We start from the raw sequence: 23,667 nt of genomic DNA on the forward strand, positions 1-23,667 counted from the left end.
TGGTCAGCTAAAAGACCCAGCTCGTTTTGGTATAAACTGCATTTAAGCCACATATCCCCTGTCCTGTCCTAATGCAATTGATTGCCTAACCGATAATGCTGAATTTTATATTTATTTCTATTAAAAATTGTTTTGTTTGTTGCAACCCAGTATTTTTCAACGGGGGTCAGGATGACAGTTTGGGAAGACTTTCTTCACTGACACTGTCCTGTGCATTGTAAGATATTTAGCACCACTGCTCTTTTCCCTTTAAATGTTAGTAACCACCTCTAATCGTTCTGATTACCAAAAACGTCACACACAGAAACACTCCTTGGCTTGAGAATGACCATTTTAGTCCATCTTGCTGACCAGTCAGGACTGGTTTTCATCAGAACTGTCCTTAGAGGTCTTTGGGTCCACAGTATTTCAGCCAGTGGGGGCTCCCTCTTTCATTTATGTGTGTTAAAAGTAATGGAGTCTAACAGTCAATGATGACCCAGATCTAAGTCCAAGACCCAAGAGCAGGTATTTCAGCCTTCCCCATACAACTGCTATCCAGCATCTGTATTAGCTGTTGCTTCCAACCTTGTATGAATACTTATTTGAAATATCTTTGTCCAAGTCCTTGATAAAAATATTGACTGGGACAAAATCAAGTACTGAGCCCTTAGAATGCCACCGGGGGTCAATGGCTCAGAAGTAGAGGGCATAATGCCATGGTGCTCTCTAATGATCCTGATGACTTTCTTGGGAGGCTCAATGCTTCCTTTAATAAAGTTAGTGACAGTAGACACTGATTAAGTACAGCTTTCTCTTTTGCTTCACTGCTTAGTTGAGTCTAGTATATATCCTTTTTAAGAGGAGGGAGAGCAAAAGCTTTCAACCATGGAATTGTGGTGACTTTCTAATGGAATACTGATGTTCTTCATTCAAAAAAGATGAGGAAAAAAGGCAAAAAAAAAAGTACAATGAGCCCAAAAGTCACATCATATCTTTGATAATGTCTAGCTTTAGTCCAATCACTCATTTCAGATTGATTATAATCAATCTGTTAGGCTTTAATTAGTTGAGTTGGTTTCACTCAACAACTGATAATAGCTAGGCTAAGGTTGGGGCACTAAGATCATTAGGGAAGATCATCTGTCTGAAAGTTAATCCATTTCTTAGTGGTCACTAATATGTTGGCCAAAATTTTTGAACATTGTGATGGGTCAGTTTGATCTCTGTGTATGGAGGTCATTGTGACACCAAGAAGGTTTGTGCATCCACATCATTTTATTACTCATCCTATTCAGACTCATTTTTTAAATTGCCGGGTATTTTAAAGACTAGCAGTAAGTGGCACTAAAGTTCAGGTACTATTTATTTACTGAATGAGACCCCTAGATGGTGATTTGCATCCTCTCTCCCTGAAAGAACAGTCCATTGTCTGCTCATTTGAAAATCTCTAGGCCTTTGAAGAAACGGAGAAAGAAAGGCTAGTAAAATCTTAATGTCTAAGGAGAAGGAGAGGCACAAAGTGTTGAGATCAGAAGAGGCAGAAATAAGTAAAGGGCATTTCATGAACCTTGTATCTTGAGTTGACAGAGTATCCTACAAAAAAGAGAAACCTTTTGAAACTCTGGATTCCTTGGAGACTGAAGTCTTTTCATCAGGAAGAACTCCTCATTCAGTACAAATCAGGTGCTTACTCTTAAACGCTGGATAAGGTGCCTGCATTGAGCAGTTAGAGTCTTTTATCTAGGATGTGGACAGAAGTCTAACAGGGAAAGCCTAGGATAAGTGTCTATCACTCCACTTTAGTTTGTATACATATTCCTACAGACTTGTGTGTAACATTATGAAACATGCAATGTTAAAAGCACCTGGAACTAACAATTTTTGAAAAGCTAATCATATTCCAATTTGTAAGTGTGTATTTGCATACCAGGTTATTTTAAAGTGGGCTACATGCCTTCACCAAATAATCAGGGTCAAGATGATCCTATCTGCTCTGTCATTGGTGCTGTTTGTCAGGACCTGGACTGATGTCCTTACCAAGTCCCCTTCCAGGAGGTGTGCTTTAGCCACTTACAGAACTACCTGTGCTTTTCCCAACTAGCCTTGCCAGATTTTTTTTTTTAAGTACAAGTGTGTCCCAGGTAAACGATGCATGGGGATCTACTTTTGCTAGACGTTTTAAATTTTAAACACTAAAATTAAAAAATTAGTCTTTGTTCATCTGAAATTCTATCCTAAGAAGAAAAAAAAAAAAAAGATTTATCTTATTATCCCACCAGGCACACAGGTGGAAATTCAGGCTACTAGAAGCATTGTGTTACTAGCATCCACTTATTTTAAAAGCCACAAAACCACCACAGTGAGTTGAGAAAGACGCAGGACGAATCAGATCTGAAAAGCAAACAACTCATATGATGGAGTCTTGATTCGTGCAGCCCTGGCACGTGGCACGCAAGCTTCTAAGCGGTGTGGATACGGCAGCCACGTGTGACATGTCTGCCTGCTGTTGCTCTGGTCCATGCGTGTTCCTGTTCTCACTCCCCGCTTCACTCTACCATCCCGTGGCATCATCCACATCCCTCATTTCTCATGAAAGCTCCTTGCATTTAGTAGACTCTCCTTGCATTTAGTAGACTCTTACTAAATGTTTGCTAACTCATTCACATTCCTGGGATTGCATTGCTGTGTCTCTGGTGTCTCTTCTGTTCTTTTTCCATCTGAACCTCAGGGACAGTCAGGCAGTCAACAACATCAGGTATGATGTTTTTGACTCCCATCATGAAATCAGAAAAGCTGCAAGCAGAGTAGATTCCCCAGTGCTGGATAAATAAAAAATCTTGAGGTGGGTAGGAAAACACCCCAACCCCCCAGTGTTCCTGGGTTGGCTCACTCCTTTGTGAATGCCATGTTTGATGAAGATGCTTAAATCTGCATGTCATCCCTCTGCCTTTAAGAACCAACTGGAACCTACCACAGCACTCAGAGTTCGATATCCTCCAAGCATCCTGCCCCGTAGTCTTAAGGGCATTCTTCTCATTCCTAAATATACCCACTCTGTTCCTTTCTTCATTCCTTTTTTTTTTTTAAATAAAAATTTGATTTTTGATAGTATGCATGCAAAGAGTTACAAAATGCATGAGCACAAAATAATATATGAATGATAAGGTGTCCAATCAAATCCAAAGGAGGAAGCCTACTCTACAAGTATCTCTGTATTGTGTATTTAGAGCTGGCAGTGTCACCTACTAGCATGAGGAATATTCAAGGTATTTGGGAATAGGAGCAGTCTAATATGTCAGCTGGTAGCCATATATATGTCTTCCAAAGATTAAGAGAGGCTTTACTTGTGAATTGTACACCTTAATGTGCATAAGGGGGGCAGAAAAGCTGAGCATAAGCTAAATCCTAAGTTAAACTGGGCAGTGAACACACCATTGAAAGTGGGCCTTGGAAAAAGCTCTGAATTGAAAAGAAACTGCATGTGCACGGAATGCAGTGGGATACATCAATTCTCTAAAGCAACATATTGTAAAATTTTACTGCTTTCTTGTTGTGTTTTATATCTTGTTCTCTCCAGGCTTCGTGGACTCGACCAGAGAAGCAAGAGGTATAGCTTACCTGACCACTAGTCAGTCTTTAGTTTTGCAAGCACTACAGTTTAACTCACCATTGCAGTTTAATAACCAGACATGCTAAAACTAACTAGTAATTTAGTTTGATTAAAGAATAGGTCCATAGTGGTAGATGTTACTTAGCAATAGTGCCATTGCAGGATGAGCAAGCAAGGTGTGTTGGGAGTGGATGAACAAATCTTTGTTATTTCCTAAGACTGGATCTTATTCTCTTGCTGGTGCTGATAAAATCACACCCAGGTAATTATACTCAGAGAAATAAATGGCCCCAATTCCCAGGCCAGGCATTTTGAAATGATGAAATTTTTTGACTCTCACCTGGTTGATGTGGCTTTGGATCATAAAGTCACAGAGTTTAGTGATCTAAAAACCCACTCAGCCCTTACCTTTCCAGCTCAACTCATCTTGTTGCTCGCTTATTTTATCATGATTGGTCTTGGTAAATTACCACATCACATTTCATCTCGAAGCAATGCAAATGACATCTCTCATTGGTTTTCCCAAATTGCTAAACACATCTATGTTACTTTTATAGAGCATTAAATTTATGAGATTAGAGTGATGTGTCACAGATGATTCTGTGTGTGTGTGTGTGTGTGTGTGTGTGTTTAAGTCAGTAGCATATTTAGCCTTTGAAATTACTCTGACTACTTGCTTCCATTTGGGCAATGTGGGACTTAGTTTGAAAACTGAGGTTAAATATTAATCTTCAGATTGTAATTGCTATGCACCCAAGACCCTACTTAGGATTATGTCTACCATTCTTGACCTGCTTTGTGTGATTAAGTGACAGAATTGAAATCAAAACCAGTATGCTTTAGATGAAGTTCAAAAATCTAATCTGTAAAATATAAAGGAACCTTTTCTCTAGATGGAACTTAGATATTGTATAATACCATAAATGTGGAATATGGCAATCCTGTGGACTATATTTTAATTGGGTAAACCCATCCCCCTAGTCTCTCAGAAATGATAATTATTCAGAACACATAACTCATGTGTTCAGGTCATGGCTATAAATATTTAATGCCGTTTAATATTTAAAAGTTGACTGCCTGTCCCCAGGCACCGATGGTAGTTTCTGCAGCCTGCTGTCATTGAATCTAGTTCACTATAAGCCCCCTTTGTATCATGCCTTCGTCCTCAGCGTAGGGACTGTAGCTAGGTGCACAGGCTCACTGAAGCACTTTCCTCCTGCAGCCCAGAGGTGCTGTCGCAGACAGGGTGCTTTATTGCCCAGAAGTCACAGGCTCATTAGGATTGGGAATAGGAGAAAAGAAGGGTTCATTATCAGCCCCTCCTGAACCACTTCCCCTCTCATTCCACTTGGCCTTGCACATCTTCCCCTGTCATTCAGATTTAGACCCAGCTAGAGGAGGAGCTGAGATTTATCAGGGAGCATTAAGGAGATGTTGAGAGGATTGCTATTAGTAGTGGAAGTAATTGGTTTACTCCTAGGAAAGCAGACACCTCACTCCCTTTTGCCAAAGTGTCCTTATCTTAAGTTATCTCGCTCTGGATATAATTGACTTTCAAGTGAGTTCTGCCCGCTGGGGCTTAGAAACTCCATTCCTTTCTATTTGTCTCAGTCAGGAATGAAGACCACGAATCCAGATGAGCTCGAAAGAAGGCTTGGGTTGTGACCAATTTCACTCTGTAAGCTCTGGAAAGCCTTAGGACTTCTCCCGGCAAGAAGAGAGACAAAAATGTTTTGATGAGAAGAGCAATTACAATTGCCCTTAAGGATTTTTTTTGCAAAACAGGGTCTTCTTGCCATAATGATCTTTTCATTCATGCCCAGTTTATCTAGTTCCTTCTTGAATCTGGACCATCAGCCTGCATGACGTCTGGTCTGGATGGCTTGGAGGGGGCGCTGTCTGACTCTGGCCTGGTGCCAGAGTAAATCATTTCAGAGGGAAATAGTCCAATCACCCTGGAGTCTGTCTGCGCCCCCTCGGAGGGAAGAACTGGGCATCTGGCAAGTAATCCTGTCATCAATCCTGTCTTGAGCCACCGCAAAACTATAGTTCCCTGTGGAAGGCCGCCTGCTGCTCTGTTGACATCATTCAGTGATAAAATTTTCCAGAGAGAAATTTAGACAGACCTGATAAAAGGGGGGAAAAAATAGGACTGTCAATGCAGTCATTTCTCTCTGACCATTTTCTAGATTATTCTGAGTAAAAACTGCTAATGTCCCCCTTTGTGCTTGCTTGTTGATGTCCTTCTCTTAGCTACATGACTTTCTTTGCATCTTCTGCTGCTACTTCCTTCTTATGGAAATGTCCTCTTGACTTTGGAAAGATTCCAGTCAGTTTTCCTTATTTGTGGTGGTGGCCCAAGGACAAGTCCTGGATATGTGACAAAAAATTATAGAGTTCAGCTTCTGGCTGGCGTTACTGTTGGCTGAACCTGTGTTCTCACTCTTCTATCTTTTGGGGAAATAGGAATGATGAGCAGGTCAGGTCAGCCCTCATAGATTCTGCAGGGATGACCTCACACTCCGGATGCCACAAGTTTAGGTGATGGGTCAAGATTTTGTTTGGCACGTGAAAACCACCACTGCCATGGACCCTGTCAGCCCACTTGAAAAGGGTTTTCAGGAGCCAGTATCTCTAACAGACCAGATGTCTCTGATTTTCTAGGCAGGCCCTCTACCCCAGCCCAGGTCAGCTCACATTCGTGTGCATATCCTCTGGGGTGCACCTTCTCAACCAATCAGCCTACCTGGGGCTGATCACATGCCACCTGGGGGTGGAGAACTGAGGCATCTGGGCATGCCTGTCGGAGAGGGGTGGCCCTCGCTGCAGCAGGTGGGGATGGTGTTGCTCAGCTCTGCTGTCTCCTTGCTGGCAGTTGTGTTCTAGCTTCTGGGTATGAAATGCGATGGGGCTTACATGACTGGAATAGACTAGCTCTACCAGGGGTGCTGAGCTTCCCCGGCGGCTCAGATAGTAAAGAATCCGCCTACAGTGCAAGAGACCTGGGTTCTATCCCTGGGTTGGGAAGATCCCCTGGAGGAGGGCATGGCAACCCACTCCAGTGTTCTTGCCTGGAGAATCTTCAGGGATAGAGGAGCCTGGTGGGCTACAGTCCATAGGGTTACAAAGAATTGGACACTACTGATCGGCTGAATACCAGGGATGACAGAGGGACTTCTTGTGGTAGATCTGAGGCTACAGTTAAGGCCAATGGTGTCTTGCTTTTGAACTCCCCAAACTGGCCTGCTTTATGATATTTCAGTACTGGATTTCGGGCTTCCAAACCGGCAGCTCAAAGGAACCTGAAGGCAGGTATTCTCTAGTTCTTTAAAAGCGCGACCTCATGGGATGACAGATGCTATAAGCAGAGCACTCACATGCCCCTGTCTGTGGAATACCACGCAGTGGACATAAAAGTGTGGCCCAGCCCATGAGAAGCTAGACTCCTTCTTCAGATGACCGCCTTTCTTGAGGATCTGAACTCAGACCACATGCCCAGACTCTTCCTAGGCCAGCAACCATTTTACTTAAGAGTGTAAAGGGGAAACCCCTAGGAAATATTCCAGTACCCATTGCCCCGGGCTCATATGCTGATTGCCTGTTTGACCAGTTCTTGTAATTCCAAAGACTCAGGAAGACAGTTCTAGTGTCACGGGCTAAAACATGGTGGTTGTGGTGTCTAGGATCCTACATATGCCTGGGAATCTCTGTACCACCATCCAGGAAAGGGGACACAGTTCCCCTCACTTCCAGTGTGACAGCTCCTGAGCTCCGGATTGTTAGACTTTTTTGGAATGAAATTGTTCTAGTTTTAAGCATTCAAGAAAATGAGGCATCTGCAGAAAGATGACTTTCTTGTATCATTTCTTTCATTTGGCACATTCAGATTTCCCATTAAGTGTGCACGCACCAGGGAACCAGCAGATAGGCGGGAAGGAAAGGATGGGAGTGCAGGTTTTCCAGAACCTCATGAGGTGAGGCTGTTGCAGCTGCAATGCCTGCTGGCCAGACTTTGGCTTCCATTTCAGATATGCCAAGCCAAGCTGTCTGGGGGCCTCGGTTGCCCTTCCCAAGCCAGTCTTGGCACACAGGCTAGGCCGCTTGGATAAACTGAGACCCATTTTTCTGTTTGGGATGCACCCAAGTACCCATGGTGCTCTCTGGAGCCTTGCTTCCACAAGTTGGTACCTAAAGCAAGACCTAGACGTTGCCACAGAGAGGGGAGAGCTGTGAGGCTGGTCATGGGCAGTGATGCCTGGTCTCAGCCCCGCCCACCTCAGCCCCTGACGCTGCCCCTCCCCTCCCGGCAGACCCTGGACGGGCACATGGTGGTACGCAGCCACGCCCGCGTGTCGTCCCTGACCCTGAAGAGCATCCAGTACACCGACGCCGGGGAGTACGTCTGCACTGCCAGCAACACCATCGGCCAGGACTCCCAGTCCATGTACCTCGAAGTGCAATGTGAGGAGAACGGCGGGAGGACGCTGGGCAGGGGGGTTTTGCACAGGGTTGGGGTGACAGACCTGTCCCGCGGCGGTAGGCCCTAGGTCATCCCAAAGCTGTGTCTCCAAGGGACCCCCCCCCCACCATCCTCAGACTTACAGGTCTGCGTGTCTCCCCACGCAGCTCGTGGGAAAAGCCCCAATCCCCTCCTTCCCCCAGCGTCAGATTGGCTTCAAGGCTCGCCCGCCATCCCAGGGCCGGGAGCCAGAGTGTGGGGGACTCCGCGATCACGGCTGGCTTCCTGAGGGCCGCTGTCCTTCTTTGCAGATGCCCCCAAGCTGCAGGGCCCTGTGGCTGTGTACACGTGGGAGGGGAACCAGGTGAACATCACCTGCGAGGTGTTTGCCTACCCCAGTGCCACTATCTCGTGGTTCCGCGACGGTCAGCTGCTGCCCAGCTCCAACTACAGCAACATCAAGATCTACAACACCCCATCCGCCAGCTACCTGGAGGTGAGGCGGTGTGGGGGCGGGGCGGGGTGCAGGAGGCGGGGTCTGAGTGCACAGGCTGCGGGATGCAGCTAACATCCCCTCCCTCGCTTCTCTGACTCATCCTAAGCAGTGGAGCCATTGGTCAGGGAAGAAAGCCAGCCTCAGCCTGCCCCTTGCTCTCGAGGAGCCAGATCAGGGCCTGAAGGGGAGCAGAGTGTTCCTTCCTCATGAGCCCCTTTTCTTTTTTTTTTCTTTTTTATTGAAATATAGTTGATTTGCAATGTTGCGCCCATCTCTGCTGGTCAGCATCATGACTCAGTTATACACAGAGATGCATTCTTCTTTATTATCGTCTTTCCCATTGTAGTTTATCCCAGGAAATTGGATGTCGTTCCCTGTACTATATTGTAGGACCCTGTCGTTTATCCATTCTGTATGTGATAGTTTGCATCTACCAACTCTATGAGCTGGAGCTTTCCTGATTCTATTCTTAGTTCAGTAAATAAGGATCTGAGGTTGTGGCCATTCCGTGGGACACTTGTAACCCAAGAGCTCCTTCTCTCTAAAGGTGACCCCAGACTCTGAAAATGATTTTGGAAACTATAACTGTACTGCAGTGAATCGCATTGGACAGGAGTCTTTGGAATTCATCCTTGTCCAAGCAGGTGAGCGCCCCTTCCCGCTACACCACCCTCACCCAAGCTGGTCCATTTCATGACCTTCTGTGATGACAGAAAGTGGGGAGAAGGGGAGTAAGGGTCAGCAACCAAAGGGTAAGGAGGCTGAGAGCTAAGGGGGCTTAAAGAGCTGGACATGGGGTATGTTGGGAGAGAATTACATGGTGGGGTAGACCAGGAGAGTCACGAGAGTTAAATGAGAGTCATGTTTCGTGATTGGAAGTTACGTCCTGGGCCAAATCCAGCTGACCTGGGTCTCCATCTGTGTCCTCCTCACAGACACCCCATCCTCACCGTCCATCGACCAGGTGGAGCCATACTCTAGCACAGCACAGGTGCAGTTTGATGAGCCAGAGGCCACAGGCGGGGTGCCCATCCTCAAATACAAAGCAGAGTGGAGAGCGATGGGAGAGGAGGTGTGGCACTCCAAGTGGTATGATGCCAAGGAAGGTAAGTTCCAGAGTCGGGGTTTACTTGAGAATGATGTCTCTGGGCACACACACACACACCCCTTGAGTTCACTGGATCCTGGCTCTGACGTGACACCCCGCTGCTGGGGAATGCCAGATGCCACCGCCTGCCATCCCGTTGTCCCAGTGCTGCGTCGCCGTCACTGGCCCCCAGCGTTAGGGTGTGGTCACATCTCATGCGGGGCTGTTGGCCTTCTGCCGCCCCGGCACTTCAGAACCTGGTTCTCGTGACCGTGCCAGGACGGATGAGGCCGGCTCAGCTGCTTTCCAAGCAGAAGCCCCGCTTAAGTGCTGAGCACGACCCAGAGGAGTCCTGGCTACCCTGCTCTGCATATTTGGGTCCCATGTGCTTCAGGTTCTCTGCTGTCACCCATCCAGTCCTGCTTGGGTATGTTCAGGGATCGCCATGTAATTATGACATTAACCTAACAAGCAGAGCCGGAGAGACAGCTCTTTTAAATCAATTCTATGATATATTTCCAAAGATCTGAAAAATGACCCTTGGGTGACTGCAGTTTGACGTTTCTGAGCTCAGCTCATCTTGCCCTGAGGATTGAATGTGTTTATGTCTGACTCTCCCTTTGAGGTTTAATTGGAATAACTCAGTGAAGTAAGTTTTGTTTCCGTAGCAATTTTTAATCCCAGAAATGAGGGTAGAGCTGAGAATGGATTGGATTAGGACGCAGTGTCAGAGCAATTCAGAGCCATCTTCCAACACAGTTTTACTGAGAACTCATCCTTCCAGGAAGCTCCCATCACTCTAGCTTTGGGGAGGGCTAGGAGGACTTTATGCGTAATCAGGATTAGAACTAGAAGAAAATCATCCTTCACCTCCCTGACATCCCCCTGAAACCTCATAACGACTTTGTGGCAGGTAAATCCCATGTCCAACAGACTTTTTGTTTCCTAGTTAACTTTTTTAATGTAGTAAAATATATATGACATGAGCTTGCCAGCTGGCATTAGTGGTAAAGAATCCACCTGCCAATGCAAGAGACATAAGAGACTTGGGTTCAATCCCTGGATCAGAAAGATCCCCTGGAAGAGGAAATGGCAACCCACTCCAGTATTCTTGCCTGGAGAGTCCCATGGACACAGGAGCCTGGTGGGCTACAGTCTGTGGGGTCGCAAAATTCAGACATGACTGAATGAGTATCATATATAACATACAAAGTATTATTTTAACCATTTTTTAGTGTCCACAGGTCAGTGGCATTAAATTGTTATACAGTCACCACTGTCCATCTCCAGGACTTTTTCATCCTAAAGTCAATACCCATTAAATAACAACTCCCCATTCCCTCCTGCCCCAGCCCCTGGCAGCCACGCTTCTACTTTCTATAGAGTTGACTCTTGTTGTTGTTTAGTCTCCAAGTCATGTCTGAATCTTTTGCAACCCCGTGGCCTGTAGCCCGCCAGGCTCCTCTGTCCATGGGATTTCCCAGGCAAGAATACTGGAGTGAGTTGCCATTTCCTCCTCCAGGGGATCTTCCTGACCCAGGGATCAGACCTGCATCTCCTGCTTCTGCACTGGCAGACGATTCTTTACCACTGAGTCACCATGGAAGCCCATAGTTGACTATTAATAGTCTCTATGTAGTTGACTGTTCTAGGTACTTCATATAAGTGGAATAATACAGTATTTGTCCTTTTGTATCTGTCCTGTTTCAGCTAGTGTGATGTCCTCAAGGTTCAGCCCTGTTGTAGTGTGTCAGAATGTCATGCCTTTTTAAAACTGGATAATATTCCATTGTATGGAAGACCACGTTCTGTTTATGCATTCATCTGTCAGGGGACATTTGGGTTGCTTCCACAGTTCAGCTCTTGTAAGCAAGACGGCTGTGAACGTTTGTACAAATATCTATTCCAGTCCCTGCTTTCAGTCCTCTGGTACGTGTATCCAGAACTGGAAGTGCTGGATCGAATCCTACCTTTAATCGCAGACGGATTTGCTGTACTGTTTTCCACAGTGGCTGCGCTGTTTCACCAAGAGGCTTTCCCCTCTTTGTGACCCTTTTCGTGTTCTCACAACAGCCAGCATGGAGGGCATCGTCACCATCGTGGGCCTCAAGCCCGAGACGACGTATGCAGTCCGGCTGGCGGCCCTCAACGGCAAGGGCCTGGGCGAGATCAGCGCCGCCTCCGAGTTCAAGACGCAGCCAGTCCGTAAGTACAGCCCGCTGCCCGGCTCATCCCCGTGGGGTGGGGGGGACCCATCCAGCGTTCAGATGACAGCTTTTTGTCTTTACAGGTCCCTCTGCTCACAGTGGCCCCACCTCCTAGTTCTCCGGCCCTCAGCGGCGGCCCATGCCACTCCCTCTGTCCTCACTTTCTCAAAGGGCTTGGTGACACAGTCTAATAGTTGGTCCAGCTTGTTAGAGGAGCAGCCGGGGCAGAAAACCACGCACGCATGTTATTAGAGGCACCGAGGAGATTTAGGGCAGCGCGGTGGGGCCAGATTTTGGAGATTTGCCCTTTGTCACAAGGGCCCTAGGGGCTTCCCCGGTGGCTCCGTGGTAAAGAATCCGCCTGCCAGTGCAGAAGACTTGGGTTCAGTCCTTGGGTCAGGAAGATCCCCTGGAGAAGGGAATGGCAACCCACTCCAGTACTCTTGCCTGGGAAATCCCATAGACAAAGGAGCCTGGTGGGCTACAGTCCATGGAGTTGCAAAGAGTCAGACACCACTGAGCGTCTGAGCGCACACCCATGCACACACACACACACTCACATGGGCTGTAAGCACCTGGTGACTTGAAGGAAGACAGTAAAGGCGGTGATGGTTGGCGTAATTAGTTGTGGGGTTTTAATGAAGCAGAGATATCCAGTTACAGGGGAACAGAGCCTGCTGTAGGATAAATGAGCAGGAGAAAAACCCCAACAAAATGAAGAAGGGAAGAATGGCCTCTGTGGTTCCTACCCCTCCTCCTTTTCAGGAGCACTGTTGGGGTCTACTTGGTCACAGCCTCTTACAGGAGTCCCTTCTTCCTGATCCCATTCAGGGTTGCAGTTCTGTTTTCCTCCATTGCCCTCTCTTTCCTTAAGCCAAGCCTGCCATGCTTTTCCCTCCGTCCCCACACATAGCCAAGCTCTGGTGAGCCCTGGTCTAGTTCAGTCCCTCCACAGATGGAGTTCCTCCCCAGGGAGGATGGTGAGCCCATCCAGGTGAAAAAGATGCTGTAGCAAGACTCCCCCAGCGCTCACAGAGCTCCCTGGGCCCCCCTCTGACTCCTGAGGTCAAAAGACATATGGGAGAATCCTCCACTTTCTTCCCTATGAGGTCAGGGGCCTGCAGAGTGATCCCCCTGCCTCTTTGCAGAAGTAGAGAGCCTGTCTCATCTTCCTCCTACAGGAATTGCTTCTCTCTGGATTTGAAGTAATTTGATAATTTGCGTTTCCAGCTCCGTGTGTTCTGCAGATCCTATTCATTTCTTTTACATCTTATTTTTTTTTCTTGGGTCTGTCTCTTGTCTTTTCTTTTCGTCTGTGTTCCATCCATGGGATATGCAGATAGCCCTCTTCCACGTAAGTGCCTCTTCATACCTCATTACCTGTTTCTAGAGTGTTAACATCTGCTAGTTCTAGTTTTTTAATTTAGTTCCAGTCCCTTTTGTCCCCTAGAGGCTGAAGTAGATAATGCCGTCCGGGCCCTAACCACACTGACCTTAGTCTAGCTGTGCTCTTGTTAATGTCTGTAGGTTACTCCAAGAGGCTAACACTAGTCCTGTTTTAGAGCATGCAAATTTTTTTGTCTTTTGAAATTGTGTTTATTTATTAATTTCTGTGTGTGACGATTACCCTGTGGCAACATTTTGCTGAGCCAAGTGCGGTGGAGGTTTGCAAAGGGCCTCTGAATAAGGATATGGCATCGTCTCATCATTAGCCGGGATGCCAAAAGAGTAACCACAGCCTCTTCAGGCCTCCACTCAGAATCCCTTCATGGGCATGAGAACCCAGAAGGCTTTTCACACTTGCTTTTAGGAGGTGAAAGGACTGAGCTCACTTCACCTCCCTTTTCTGGCTGGCAGGTGGTAGCTGAAAGTCTCTAGGAGCACGGGTGGGGGACCCCATGAAGCATGAATGGGTTTGCATCACGGGTACCTCCTGCAGGGGAGTTAAGCCCCCAGTTTAACTAGTGACCTCTGTTCTTTAGCACTAGGTTACTTGCAACATGTATTTCCACATTTGGGAAAATCCACCTGTGATACAGGAGATCCGGTTCGATGCCTGGGTCAGAAAGATCCCCTGGAGAAGGGATAGGCTACCCACTCTAGTATTTGTGCCTGGAGAATCCCATGGACAGAGGAGCCTGGAGGGCTACAGTCCATGATGTTGCACAGAGTCAGACACGACTGAACGACTTAGCGCACATGCACAGCGCCAGCTACTTAGTAGCAGTATTGCCAAGAATGAGGAAAGGGGGTGATTCTCCCCAAAAAGGACATCCTGATTTTGTAAGCTGTAAGTAGTGGAACTGGAAGCGGGAGTAACGGGAGCATCTCTGCTGCTCCAGGAGCGGAACTGTAGCCCGGTTTCTACCTGCATAGATGTCCCCAGGCTTCACGTCCGCTGAGGCTCGGCTTCTTCCCAGGCTGAGCTCAGAAGGGTGGAGGGAAGTTTTCAGCAGCACATTCTTTTCATGAAACGCTCCTAGCTCCTAAAAGGCACTCAGGGAAGCTTATCTTTTTGAAATTTATTCAGAAATATTGCAGCACCAGCAGAAACTAAGTAGCTCGGTGTAGGCATTCTGAGATATTGAACAAGGGCTAAATCTACTCTCTCAGCAGAGTTGGTTCCTGAATGAACCAGTTCTGGAAGAGTCGGATAGAGTGGAGTGGGGATGGAGTTGTCAGTGAAGACTGATAGCTGTCTGCTCTGGGCCGACCGCTCAGCTCTGCCCTCAGTGCACCCAGAAGGCTCAAGGGCACCTTCCTCCTGGATCTTTAACCTGGTCTTCAGGTGCCCACTCCTCTGGATTTTATCCGTAAACAGAGGCTGGCTAAGTAACATCACAGAGAAGTGAGACCTCCTTCTGAGTGTCTACCCAGTAACCAGGGTTTGAGTACTGAATCTGAGTAACTGGGTCTTGAACTTCAAAGTCATAAGTGGTTTTCATTCATTGCCAGCCCAGCCTTCTTTAAGGTGAGAATTTTTATAGCAGACACTGTGTTTTAAAAGCCAGTGTTTAATATTTTTTTAAAAGGAGACCTCTAAGTTTTGTTGTTTGTTATCTGCCAGTATGAAAATGGATGATTAACCAAGCAAGACTCCAAGAAGTCCTTTGGAAAATGGTGGGGTCAGTCCTCTATTCCAAGTCAGTTGTGAGTAATGCAGCAGCAGGCATTGCTAGTGACATGAAAAGTCAGTTTTCTCAATCACCTAATTAAGTTATGGTTTAAAGAATTAAAAAGCAAACCTCTTTTAGACAAAGAGAATATGGCACTGTTTTAGAGTTGAACATGAATTAGAAAGCAAACCTCTTTTAGACAGAGAAAGCATGGCACAGTTTTAGAGTTGAGCGTGAATTAAAAAGCAAACCTCTTTTAGACAAAGAGAACATCGCACAGTTTTAGAATTGAATGTGATTTTTTTCTAGAACTTGAGCAGGGTTAAGAGATGATTATACTGTCTCTAAAGTTGATCGTTATGGTCTTTCCTCACACCTCCATAGCCTTCCTAGGGTTGAAGTGAGGGTCTTGCTCAAAAGGTAACCTGTTGTGCCTAAACCCATCCTGAGAAAAAGTTACAGTTGGAAGGAAGATGCCAGCGTTTCCCACTGCCAGGACACAACCCAATTACTGCTGCTAGGAAGTGAGGATACATTTTCGGAAGGACCTTCTCTGAGTTCTCACTCCCATTCCTTTAAAGGCACAAAGGTTATCTGAACTTAAAAAAGATCAGCCATCTGTTTGGCTGCAGGCTTACACCAAGCCCAAGAACCAGGGGCATCTGAGGCTGGCTTATCTCACCCACAGACAGTGCATTCACCTCCTGTGATGCTGGGATACAGGTGCACAGACTGCTTGTGTGGCCCTGGAGGTGGGCCCCGGGTACACCCTCAGGTCTGAGGAAGAGACAGGCCAGGGTCAGGAGGATCTGGCACCCTGCACAGAGTTGATGCTGCTGGCCCCCTGAGTTGGGAGGTGTAGAGGAGAGCCATTTGCTCATCACTTGAAGTTGCTTGAAATGTCTCAATATTAGGGTTGCTTCATGATTCCTTAATGGTCTCCGCCACATTCAGGGGCATGAATATGTCACAGCAGAGATGAGCAGGTGAAACTAGACAATACCACCAGTATCTCAAGGACTCCTGCTTTGGAATTACCCAATTAGAAAGCCTGGCTTACCTGCTTCTGTGAAGGCAATGAAAGCCGAGACTCCAGTGGGACAAATGGAACTCCAGCCTGGGAAGATGTCCCTGTTTCATGTATTTCGAGGCTAGGTGTCTGCATGCTGTCAGGAAGCTCTTAGGTGGAAAGCTCACGACCTCTGTTTGCCCTGGGAGGGGCTGCTTCCTTCTTAGAGCTACTAAAGCCCTAAAGAAGTGACATGATAATTTATGATGACTCTTTCCTCCATGGTTGAACCACACACCTTCAGAATCTCATTGCCTGAATCTTACCTCTTCAATTGCTTCTGTACCATGAAGTGAAATAGACAATTTCTTACAGGGTATAAAGATTACAATTGAGTCTATACTTTTTAAGAGTGGCATCTTGAAATTTGTAGTTTCATATTTTGCCCCTTAGATGGCACATGGCAAATATGTTAATGCATTGTAATATATTGTGACTAAAGTATATAAAACCCCATCCCTCAGCCAGAATAATATGGACAACTGTACACACAATTAAACCCAAAAAAGAATAAAAGAGAAAGAACGAGAGAAAGAAAGATACAGACTTTTATCAGAATTAACCAGGCTGCCAAGTCATGATGAGTTAGTAGCCTGTCTTGCTCTGGTTCCAGTGACATTGTTCTGGATGGTTTAATGAGGTACCCTCATCTAGAAGGTAAGAGAAAGACCTAACCATGAACGTCAAGACAGTGTTGGAGATAGGGTGACGTTTTTCCAAATTTTTATCTAGCCCTCAAAGGGGCCTGTTTTCTGTGATTGTTGATGGAACAGCTTCTGAATATTTGCCATTGAAAAATTAAAGATTCATTCAGTGTCCAAAATGTCTCAAATGCACCATTTCTAAAGGTTCACCATGCAGAAAGCTGGTTAGCATTACTTAGTTAGTCCCAGTCCCGTCAAAGTGCCCTGGCTCAATGTCAATTTGCTTGGTCCTCCGCGCACACAGCAGCAGCCAGAGCATCACATTTCCTAGGGTTTGGAGGACAGCGGTGGCTGTTGTACCATCCAGATCCCAAACCATCCCGACCTCGCCCAGTCACAAGCTTTAAGGAAGACGATTGTTTCTGTTTTATCGGAACCTTAAAATTAGAGAGTGATGCACATATACACTTTGCTATAAATATGTGCCGCCTGTGTGGGTGTCTGCCTAAATGTAAACACATGAAGAGGTCGGCAACTTCATGGCCAAGGTCATTTTCCCCTTTTCTGTTGGTTCACCTTAAGCTGGGGGCCAGGTGTCTTTCCCCCCAGACGTCTGGTCCTATGGAGACAGCTGCTGAACTGCCTGTGTGTCTTCACAGGGTTAGAGAGCCCCGCAGCTGTTCCTGGGCAGGCACACAGGCTCAGGGTTTGAAGTCAGAGAGTCCTGCTCTCTAAGGGGCTGTAGGCCCCCTGTTCTCCTGCATGGAATTCTTCTTCCCACTGCAACTCACTCCAGCTTCTCCTACTGACTCCCCTGGTTTGCCTCTTCCATTTCTCCCTTCAGTGTCTGTGTGCCTCGATGATCTTTTTTTTTTTTCCCTTTTTTTTCATCTTCATTTTTCTTTCCTCAGCGGCTCCTGCTAGCCCTTCCACCCCTGTTCCATTGTCTCATCTGGATAGTGAGTATCATTTCCGTCTTCCATCTCCCTGCAGGTGGCTCTCTGCCGGCCACAGTGTGTCTGACTGGCGTGATCTCCTCCACCAAGTGATAATTCCACTCTGTTGGTGGAGAGCAGCGCGGGGTTTTAGAGGAGCAGATGAGATGAGACGTAGGCACAGGGCCACTCAAGATTCAGGGGGGGCAGCCCTCTCCCGGAGGAGGCGCGTGGAAAGCATTGCTCGGGACAGAAAATCTCGCAGGCAGGCTCCTGAAGGCTGTGGCAGCCCCAGCCCTGTCCTCCAGATTCGTAGTCAGCTGATTATTTAGAGAAGCCAAACAATTTTGCCAAGAAAAATGTCAATTCCACAGGGTCATAAGAAATGTTTGGGGTGTTATGTTTTCACCCGGCATTTTAATTGGCACAGTTGGGTTCAGACGTTGAAATTAGATAGCAAGGCCTGTAGCTTTTGCTGTCTCCATAACTGCATATGTTTCTTGTAAATATTTGTGGGAGAAGAAACAGTGCGTGCTTGCAGATGTGCCTGGCAGAAGGCATTAGGCAAATCATTTAACCCTTTACAAGGGAACCTTGCTTTTCTCCTCTATTATACAGGAGACGTCATCACACCCCGCTCCCAGATAACAACAAACCTAGGATTTCTCAAGTTATTTGCACCCCCGGGAGTGCCACTAAGCCTGGTAGTGGTGTTACCTGGTCAGCCTCCGGCTTTGTCACTGCGTCTGACCCTCCCTCATTTACCACCTCGTTTCACTGGGCTGCCCTGTCCTTCTGTTCCCTTGAGTCCTCGGGAATGGGAGCACCCCAGGCCTCCCACTGTTTGCAGTGATGAACCCAGTGCTCCTAGGGGAAAGATCAGGGAGATGGCAGCCAGTGCTCAGCGCAGTCAATGCAGCAGGCAAGGCCGCTTAGCTGGCCGTATCCCCATGGTGCATCCTCCCTGCGTCCTCGGCAGTAGCCTCGGGAGTGACCAGAGTCCCAAACCCAGAGCCCTTTGTGGCATCTGTCTGACTTGGAAACAGCCCCCCACTCTTGCACTGCTTTCCAGGCGGTGAACTTTAGCAATAAGGATTCAGCAACCAAGTTCAGCTCCAAGCTCCACTGCTTTGGCATGCAGTTCCCTGACCTTGAATGAGTCACCCCACCTCTCTGAACCTCAGACTCCTTATCTCCCAAAGGAAGGATAGAGTCTGCTTACTTTGTAGGTATTTATGAAAATCAAAGTTTAAGTAGGAGAAATACAAGACACAATGCCCAGCATGTAGTAGCTGGAATTCACAGTAAGAATAAATAAGAGTTACATTATTACTTGCCATCTGAGACTAATTTGTCTGCAAAATCTCTGATAATCTCTTTAAAATATCTGCATTCATACTGATAAATCAGGGAAGAAGAAAATGAGAGCATACCTCCTTTCCCATCTCTTTTTTCTTTATAATAATGCATTAATATATATACGCACATACATGTATGTGTCCGTGAATTTAATTTATCTCTGTTCTCTCTTTCACCTTTCTGTGCCCTTCCATCCTTCATGTTTCCATAGCAACCTGGCCTCTTCCTGCCCTTACCACCACCGAAGCATCTAGTGAGTACAGAGCTTAGCTGCCCTGGGCCTGACTGCTGCTTGTGTAGAGTGGACTCTTGGGTCCCAGTGCTGCCCCGGCCCCCTGGGTGTTGAAAGCAACAGTTGTGCATGCTCGGAGATGCCTCTCCTGCCGTGGGTCCCTACGCGTGCTGTCTGCCCAGCCAAGACAGGGGTGATTCTTGAAGAGAGCTCTGTGCACTAGGAGGCCTTTCCAAATTTACCCGCAAGTTAAACACAGAAAAGGGTTAGAAATGCTAAGAAGACAAAAGGAGTGCATCTCTTCCCAGCTTTCATTGTCTCTCCACCTCAGAGGTGTGCGCACACACAGATACACACACAGGCACACACGCAGAGACACACACAGAGAGACACACATGCACACACAGGCACACACACACATGCAGAGACACACACAGGCACACACGCAGACACACACAGAGAGACACACATGCACACACGCAGAGACACACAGGCACACACGCAGAGACACACAGAGACACACACAGAGACACACATGCACACACAGAGACACAGGCACACACAGAGACACAGGCACACACAGGCACACATAGACACACATGCAGAGAGACACACAGACACACGTGCACACACAGACACACACACAGGCACACACGCAGAGACACACACAGGCACACACACAGAGACACAAACACACATGCATGTGCACACACAGAGACACTGACACACACAGGCACACACACAGAGACACACACAGAGAGACACACATGTGCACACACAGAGACACTGACACGTGCACACACAGACACACACATGCACACACACACACAGAGACACAGACACACCCAGAGAAACAGGCACACAGAGACCCGCCACACACACAGAAACACACTCACAGAGAAATGCACACACAGACACACACATGCTCACACATGCATTAAAATAGAATACCTGAAAGACTGAAAATACGGGAAGGAAAAGGAGAAGCTGGCTGCCCGGGGAAGGGAGCAGGTGAGGCAGGAAGGAGCCTCTGCTCCTTAACTGCGTGCCCTCCTTTGCTCCCGCAGAGAGAGGACCTGTGTGCCCTGAGCACACGGGGAAGGAGGGGGTGTCCCTCCCCCCGGGCCACCTCCCTTGTGCTAGAAAAATGATGGCCTGAGAAAGCACAGCCAGGCTTTCTCAAGTTTGTATGTTGAGAGTCCAGGTGAAAGTTCTGGAATCCATCTCCTAATGGTGGAGTCAGGGCCAAACTGTCCCGTCTTTCCCGTCGTGGAAAACATTACACTTCGTCACAACCTGAAACTTATTCTGAACTCGTCTTCGTAATGCTCTAATGAAGTGCACTTGTGTGTTAGTCCTGAAACCCCTGACACGTCAACTGGAGCATGTGTGTGTGTGTGTCCATAGTTGTGTGTGAGTTTTAGATTTTATAATATTTCTGAGTACACAGGGAAAACGGCATGCATCCCATTAAAGGCAGTCAGAGCAGAAGGCAAAAAGCAAGAATGCAAAATATGGCTCCCACTCCGCTCCGTGGGCCAGGGTTTCTGATGCATAATTGAACAGAGAAGAAAAGAGTTGCTGCGTGTTGCATGAAATGGTTCTTTTTTCTCCTGCAGAACATAGCTGAGGGTCTGCTTTCTTGGTGTTCCCTCCGTGTGCGTGCTGCAGTGAATTTTAATTCCTGATGCTTTTGAGGTTTCATTTTGTCAGCAGAGCGGGCAGGCAGCAATGAGCTGTGCTTGCACGGGTTTAATTCAAGTGATGGGTTTCTTTGCATTTGGAAAAGGAATGAGACTAACAGCACCCTTTCTTCCACTAACAGTGAGGCCCCAATCCTTTGCATCTTGGGTGCAGTGTGTATACCATGCCGAGCGTAGCAGGAAAAGGCTACACAATGTCCTTGCACAACTTGGGTTGTATTTAAGGTATCTCACTGTAGGTTGGTCTTCTCTGGAAGTGTAACACAATCTTGGATCCAGTTTTTTGTTATGGAGGAATTAAGTGTTTCTCCCCTGATGTAGGTTTCATTTTTAAACATCAAGCATGTCTGCCCACAGATCAAATGATGAGTAGTGACGTCCAAAGAGAAGAAAGTTTGAGTCTCCTTTATTTTGAAACACTTGACTACTGACCCAAATTGTAAGTCCCAGTGGTTACTGGGAGAATAGAAAGACAGACTCGATTGAGCAGCAGCCCGTGTTGAGCATGAATGTATTTCTAAACTGCAAGGCAGAATGTAGCACATGTGAATTGCAGTGGAACTAACAGCAGAGTAGCTAGAAGCATCCAAAAATCTTCTGATCATTGGTCAATAGGGGTGAATATAAATAGTGTCTTTTGCTTTTTGCTTTCTGTATGTATGTGTGTATGGATCCATTTATAATCATGAATGGATGAAGATACTCTGCTGGCTCAGACGGCGAAGAAACTGCCTGCAATGCAGGAAACCTGGGCTTGATCCCTGGGTCAGGAAGATTCCCTGGAGAAGGGAATGGCTACCCACTCCAATGTTCTTGCCTGGAAAATTCCATGGACAGAGGAGGCTGGCAGGCTACAGTCCATGGGGTCGCGAAGAGTTGGACACGACTGAGTGACTAACACTTTCACTTTCAAATAGAAAAAGGAGAAACTGCTCAGTTGTGTATAATCCCTGCAGGCACCCATGGTTGGAACATGCCAGATCCTATGCAGCGTCAGACAGTGAAAAGCGAATGCTGTACCAGCTCGCGGTGGCGAGAGGCCTCACTTGATTGAAGCATTTCTCTAGGATCACTTTTAAACAGTGGTGTGCTTTGGGCAGAAACAAATCTTCACCTTGCCTCTCTGTCCGCCTTGTCTCTTAGTTAGCTTCTACTGGTGACAGCCAAAATGCCCTTTGGCCTGTGCAAGTTAAGGTGGGGAACCCAAAAGGCCTTTAGAAGAAACACAGTCATACAGTAAAAAAATCAGATGCAAATAGAGCACAGGTCAAAAGGGAATGTAGACATATCCAAAGAGGAAAACTACTTTTCATTGTAGAAATCACATTCATGTCTTATCCGTTCACTGCAAGTCTAAAGAGATGACTGTATCCACAAATGCCCAAGCATGTGTCTGATGTCCAACTCTTAGCTCGTTGGGCCAGCGGTTCAGTTTCTGCCTTTGACAGAGCTCTGACCTCAACCCCCAGAAGGAAACCTATTCCCTTTCCTCACTGGCCTCTTTTTTTTTATTATTTTGCTAGAATCTTTGTTATACTACTTCGTGGTTCTTTACATTTTTATTTTACTTTTTATTGATGTATAGTTGCTGTACAATATTGTAAGTTACAGGTGTACAATAGAATGATTCACAGTTTTAAAGGTTATACTCCATTTGTAGTTATCATAAAATATTAGCTATATTCCCAGTGTTTTACAATATATCCTTGTGGCTTGTTTTAAACCAAATAGTTTATACTTCTTCCTCACTGGTAACCCTTATGCTAAGTGAAATAAATCAGACAGAGAAGGACAAATACTGTATGATGTTACATATATGTAGAATCTAAAAAAATATAGCAAACTAGTGAATATAGCAAAAAAGAAGCAGACTCACAGATATTGAGAACAAACTAGCGGCCCCCCCTTTGGGATGTGTCTTGATTGGGGTATGTCATGGCGGCCCTTGGATAACCTGAGTAGATGAATAGAGAAGTAAGTTGAGATTCCTGGCCACCTTCTCTGCCTGCACCCAGCAGACCTCACTCGGTCCACACCCCCTCCTCGTTGCTCTAAAGGAAACATGAAATGACTTTTCTTAATGTAATATGATATTTTATTCTTCCAGGGCACCCAATCATGGGACTCTTCCTCCATGACCATGTTCTGTTTCATTGCCCTTGCTTCCCAAGGATGCCGAGACATTTCTGGACTCTGTGAAGAATAACTTGCCTTTTTCTTCTCCTTCAACAGTCTCCTGGATTGACTTTGGCATCCGGGTCCTGACAGAGACAACTCCCCATTTCAAAACAAGTGTCCATGCTCCTTGATGTGGTATTAATATGCAGTGTTGCAGCTGTATCTAATGCTTATCGGTGTTGTTAACCAAATGCTCTTTATGATTTATTAGTCTTCTATTTCTGGGCAGTTTTACTGCCCTCCCAATGTTTCCTATATATGCTGCTAATTTAATTTAATTTCTCCTTTTATTTAGTCTGTGATTTTGTTGTTGATTTTTCTCCCTGCCCATTGTTTACATCAGTTTTTAATTTTTTTGTATCTTCCATGTGACCTCCTCCACTTTCCTTTCAACCAATCATGTGCGTGCGTATCATGTGACTTTGTCATGTGGCTTGCATGATGCTGATGATGTCGTCCACGCTGGTGAACAGAAGGTAAAACTCTTTGTTCTGAATCATGAAATAAATCTGGGACCACAGCCTGGCACGTAGGGCCCACTCGTTTCTTCCTGTCTCGGATTTCCTAAGCGAATTCATTTGAGAGATTTC

The 23,667-nt window shown here is 46.5% G+C and overlaps 1 protein-coding gene across 9 annotated transcripts in view; it reads left to right on the forward strand.

Annotated features, from left to right (window-relative positions):
• Nucleotides 1–23,667, forward strand: part of NCAM1 (neural cell adhesion molecule 1) — a 346,079-nt gene that overhangs the window by 291,076 nt on the left and 31,336 nt on the right. For 2 of the 9 annotated variants that reach the window (XM_043481158.1, XM_043481163.1), the window contains exons 9-14: nt 3,560–3,589; nt 7,903–8,053; nt 8,363–8,547; nt 9,095–9,191; nt 9,483–9,653; nt 11,708–11,839. In XM_043481158.1, coding sequence (XP_043337093.1) covers nt 3,560–3,589; nt 7,903–8,053; nt 8,363–8,547; nt 9,095–9,191; nt 9,483–9,653; nt 11,708–11,839 — 766 coding nt within the window. Of the gene's footprint in view, nt 1–3,559; nt 3,590–7,902; nt 8,054–8,362; nt 8,548–9,094; nt 9,192–9,482; nt 9,654–11,707; nt 11,840–13,180; nt 13,196–16,680; nt 16,684–17,581; nt 17,630–19,175; nt 19,218–23,550; nt 23,554–23,667 lie in introns of all 9 variants that reach the window. The other 7 variants (XM_043481164.1, XM_043481159.1, XM_043481165.1 and 4 more) reach the window with 5 other exon arrangements.

Source organism: Cervus canadensis, chromosome 11, assembly GCF_019320065.1.
Source record: "Cervus canadensis isolate Bull #8, Minnesota chromosome 11, ASM1932006v1, whole genome shotgun sequence".
Lineage (NCBI taxonomy): Eukaryota > Metazoa > Chordata > Mammalia > Artiodactyla > Cervidae > Cervus > Cervus canadensis.